The sequence below is a fragment of the Palaemon carinicauda genome, chromosome 14 (assembly GCF_036898095.1).
Source record: "Palaemon carinicauda isolate YSFRI2023 chromosome 14, ASM3689809v2, whole genome shotgun sequence".
NCBI lineage: Eukaryota > Metazoa > Arthropoda > Malacostraca > Decapoda > Palaemonidae > Palaemon > Palaemon carinicauda.
This window is the reverse complement of record NC_090738.1, coordinates 39,757,304-39,762,303: the sequence shown is the minus strand read 5'-3', so window position 1 is coordinate 39,762,303 and position 5,000 is coordinate 39,757,304. Positions and strand designations below refer to the sequence as shown.

The 5,000-nt window shown below is 33.2% G+C and overlaps 1 protein-coding gene across 2 annotated transcripts in view; it reads right to left on the bottom strand.

The window, feature by feature from the left end:
- LOC137653532 (ATP-binding cassette sub-family C member 5-like) overlaps positions 1-2,564 on the bottom strand; it is a 157,132-nt gene extending 154,568 nt beyond the window's left edge. For both annotated transcript variants that reach the window (XR_011046510.1, XM_068387007.1), the window contains exons 1-2: positions 2,371-2,564; positions 349-626 (exon numbers count right to left, since the gene is read on the bottom strand). Coding sequence is in view for 1 of the 2 variants with exons in the window: in XM_068387007.1 (XP_068243108.1) it covers positions 349-626; positions 2,371-2,412 (320 nt within the window). In the remaining variant the exon portion in view is untranslated. The remainder of the gene's footprint in view (positions 1-348; positions 627-2,370) is intronic.
- Between the last annotated feature and the right edge of the window lie 2,436 nt (positions 2,565-5,000).

The window sequence follows — 5,000 nt, the reverse complement described above, 5'->3', positions numbered from 1 at the left end:
TGTAATATTGCGAGAAAATATTTTTTGAGAAAAGATGAAATACACTCCAGTACGTGTCTCGTACCTTCAAGGGAAAAGATTTCATGCAGTTCAACTTGGTCAAAAAAAAAAAAAAGAAAAAAAAAAACTTTCCTGGTTCTACTTTTACAAATATTTCGTCCATCTTAAATAACCTGACTAAAAACACAGCCTTCATGAACACCCTTTGTAAATATAAAATCACAACGCACAAATAAATAAACGACTAACTACATCTTAACTGTTGACATTAATGAAGACAAAAAACACATCCGAACAAACCAAAAAAATTTCCAAGAATCAAAAGTCAAAATCATCATCTGTACTCACACTTTAATATGCTCCAAATCTTCTCCCGGATCCGGCCGTAGCCTGTAGGTCTCCTCCGGATAGATGGCATCCTTAGGCCGCTTCCTGTTGGTGGCATCGTTGGCACGGTGGCCGGTAGCCGTGCCGTTGGTGCCGTTGGCGGCACGACCATTGTTGGCACGGCCGTTGGCACGACCGTTGGGACTAGACTGCACGTGGGAATCCAGCCCATGTTCCAGGGTAATGCTTCCGGAGGAGCCCCAGTTGTGCATGATGATGCGCGAGAGTCTCTGGGTTCCCTGAAAGGAAGAGAAGAGGAAGATGACGATACAATACAATAAAAACGGACTGGGAAGATGATAATGCATTGGAAACGGCCTGGGAAGATAAAAATGCATTGGAAATTACTGATATAGTTCCTGTTTTAAAAAGGATGTGGTTAGCAATTTTTTTTTTTTTTTTAACAGACTTGCAAAACTTATAATCTAAATGATAGCCTGGAATGATGTCAACATTAAGCTGGGAAGATAATAATACATTGGAAACATCCTAGGAAGATAAGAATGCACTGGAAACTGTCTGGGAAGATGATAATACATTAAAAACGGCCTGGGAAAATAAGAATGAATTGAAAACGGCCTGGGAAGATAAGAATGATTTGGAAACGGCCTGGGAAGAGGATAATAATACATTGAATACGGGCCTAGATAATAAGAATACATTGAAAACTTTCAGGGAAGGTAAGAATGAATTTGAAACGGCCTGGGAAGATGATAATAATAAATTGAATGCGGCCTGGGAAGATAAGAAAGCATTGAAAACGGACTGGAATGATAAGAATACATTAAAAATGTACTAGGAAGACAAAAATACATTGAAAATGGACCGGTAAGCTAAAAATACATTGAAGAGACTGGAATGATAAGAATACATTAAAAGCGGCCTGGGAAGACAAGAGTACATAAAAAACGGCCTGGAAAAATGATAATATATTAAACACTGTCCCGAAGAGATAAGGATATACTAAAAACATACAATGGGAAGATAATTATCCACAAAAAAGGCAAAGTTAGTAGGACAAATATACTTTAAAGACTCTCAAAATGCGATGTCTACATACGAAACAATTCACAGGGTCGTAAGATAACTATAACCGATATGATACTTAAGCTTTAAACACTTAAAAGGCTATGGAAATAAATACATTAAATGATCTATACGAAGGCAATAACCATTGTAATTCACTCAGCGAGTAGAAGATATAATTGACACTTGAATCCCTGTGAAGTTAAGGATATAATATACATTAAATGAAGGCCAAAAAGATAGGGATATAAACAATGTAATTCACTCAGCGAATACAGGATATACTTTACTTTTGAATCCCTGGATAGTTAAGGATATAATATACATTAAATGAAGGCCAAAAAGATAAGGATATAACCATTGTAATTCACTCAGCGAATACAGGATATACTTTACTTTTGAATCCTTGGATATCTAAGGATATAATATACATTAAATGAAGGCCAAAAAGATAAGAATATAACGATTTTAATTCACTCAGCGAATACAAGATATAATTTACAATTGATTCACTGAGAAGTTAAGGATATACTATAAATTCACTGCATATAAAATAAGGGATATAATTCTAATTCTCTGGGATGATTAGGATATAATATAATATCAATAAAATAGGGAGACAGGGAAGAGCTTTAATTTTAGCTCACTTAGAAGATAGATATATAATTTATTATTTAAAGGAAATTTGTAAATAACAACTAATTCAAATTCCAACTGAGTGGAGAGATAAAATATATAATTAAATTTAAAAATAGATATATAATTTAATTATTTAAAGGAAATTTGTAAATAACAATTAATTCAATTTCCAGCTGAGCGGAAAGAGAAAAGATATAATTAAATTTCAAGATAGATATATAATTAAATAATCTAAAGGAAATTTGTAAATAACTACTAAATCAAATTGTAAGAGAAAAGATATAATTAAATTTCAATTATTCCCACAATTTAATTTACCTTCCCCTCCAGCAGATCCATAATTCCGTAATCGCTCTCCATGATGAGGACGATTGAGGATTCAAGTTATAAAGCTCCGCAAACGGGAGATCGAAAATCCAGTTCTTGACAATTCCTTTTCGTCGTTTAAGAGCTTAACTCACTGGGATAAATTAGCCCCATCAGTTAATGCAACAGGTGAGCTACTGCACGTTAATTGGATGTATCTTAGTTTGTTTATATTGGCTCTACCTTTTAGGAACGATACAGAAAGATGAAACTTGGAGTTAAAAGGAATTAACAAGGATTTTAGATATCTCAAAAACTGTTTAATCCATCCGCAGAGACTCCATTATGCTCTTTGGTAGAGCGATTTAGTTTTCAGCATTTAGAGAGTTCTTATGATCTTGTCTAACTTATACTTGAAATCATTTACCGTGTTACTGTTTGAGAGAGAGAGAGAGAGAGAGAGAGAGAGAGAGAGAGAGAGAGAGAGAGAGAGAGAGAGAGAACCTTTCTTTAAATTATCCTTTAGTCACTATAATCATTTATAAATCCAAAATGGTGAAGCATTAGAAATTACTGATACAATTCCAGTTTTAAAAGGATGAGTTGTGGCAGTAAACTTTAAAACATAATTAATAGCTTTTGCCTTGAAAGACACCGTGACAGATAGACCCGGCCTATGTAGTGCCCCCCCCCCCCCCCTTTTGATTTGTAAAATTAAATCATAGAATATTTAAGCATTCATAAAATCAATGTTTAACAGCAACAACAACAACAACAACAACAGCAACAAATATATCTGATAATCTGCTTTGTATAATAAAGACCATGCGTTGTCTTTATGTAAGTGTGTGTATATATATATTTATATATATATATATATATATATATATATATATATATATATATATATATATATATATATATTTATATATATATATATATACACATATATATAAATATATATTTGTATAAACACACACACACGCACACACGCACACATATATATATATAAATATATATATATATATATATATATATATATATATATATACATATATATATAAATATATATATATATATATATATATATATAAATATATATATATATATATATATATATATATATATATATATATACATATATACATGTATATATATATGCTTTATATCTTTTCAGTCACGAAAAACTCGATAAAAATAGCTGTGAGAGAGAGAGAGAGAGAGAGAGAGAGAGAGAGAGAGAGAGAGAGAGAGAGAGAGAGAGAGATTATATTTCTTCATGCCATCACATTTCACAACGAATTGTAATCCTTGTGTCAATTTGGACATAATTGCAAATAATGACTTAATTCTATCCAACCGTCTCTTCAACCTTCAAGCGGACAATAATATAAGACTTTGAGCAATGTCAAACGTCGCTTTGAAATCAAGCCTAAAGTGGAGAGGGGTGAGGGGTTGCTAAAGCAATTTGCATTGTTGCTCTCCTCAAAAGCGTAACTGAAAGCACAAAAGGGTGGGAGAGAACGTCTTCATTATATACAAAGAGGACCTTGAGACGTCACTCAAGCACATCAAGCAAGAATCTCTTGCAATCTTCTTGAGAGTATCATTTCTCTCCCTCGTACACGCAAATCACTCGGTCCTGTCTGTCTGTGACGATGATATATTTTAGTGGGATTTGTTTGAGTTGGCGCTGATGCTCTTCTCTTGGGATTAAGAAATGTGTTGTATCATGTGATGGAGTGTTGTACTATATGTAATTCTTGGTTATGTGTTGTAATAAAGGTAATACTGGGTAGAGTGTTGCACTATATGTAATTCTTGGTGGAGTGTTGTAGTGCATGTAATACTTGGTAGAGTGTTGTACTATATGTAATTCTTGGTAGAGTGTTGTAGTGCATGTAGTACTTGGTAGAGTGTTGTACTATATGTAATTCTTGGTGGAGTGTTGTACTGCATGTAATACTTGGTAGAGTGTTGTACTATATGTAATTCTTGGTAGAGTGTTGTAGTGCATGTAATACTTGGTAGAGTGTTGTACTATATGTAATTCTTGGTAGAGTGTTGTAGTGCATGTAGTACTTGGTAGAGTGTTGTACTATATGTAATTCTTGGTGGAGTGTTGTACTGCATGTAATACTTGGTAGAGTGTTGTACTATATGTAATTCTTGGTAGAGTGTTGTAGTGCATGTAATACTTGGTAGAGTGTTGTAATAAAGGTAATACTTGGTGGAGTGTTGTACTATACGTAATTCTTTGTAGAGTTTTGTACTATATGCAATTATTGGTAGAGTGTTCTAGTGTATGTAATACTTGGTAGAGTGTTGTACTATATGTAATTCTTGGTAGAGTGTTGTAGTGCATGTAATACTTGGTAGAGTGTTGTAATAAAGGTAATACTTGGTGGAGTGTTGTACTATACGTAATTCTTTGTAGAGTTTTGTACTATATGCAATTATTGGTAGAGTGTTCTAGTGTATGTAATACTTGGTAGAGTGTTGTACTATATGTAATTCTTGGTAGAGTGTTGTAATAAAGCTAATTATTGGTGGAGTGTTGTACTATACGTAATTCTTGGTAGAGTTTTGTACTATATGCAATTATTGGTAGAGTGTTGTAATAAAGGTAATACTTGGTAGAA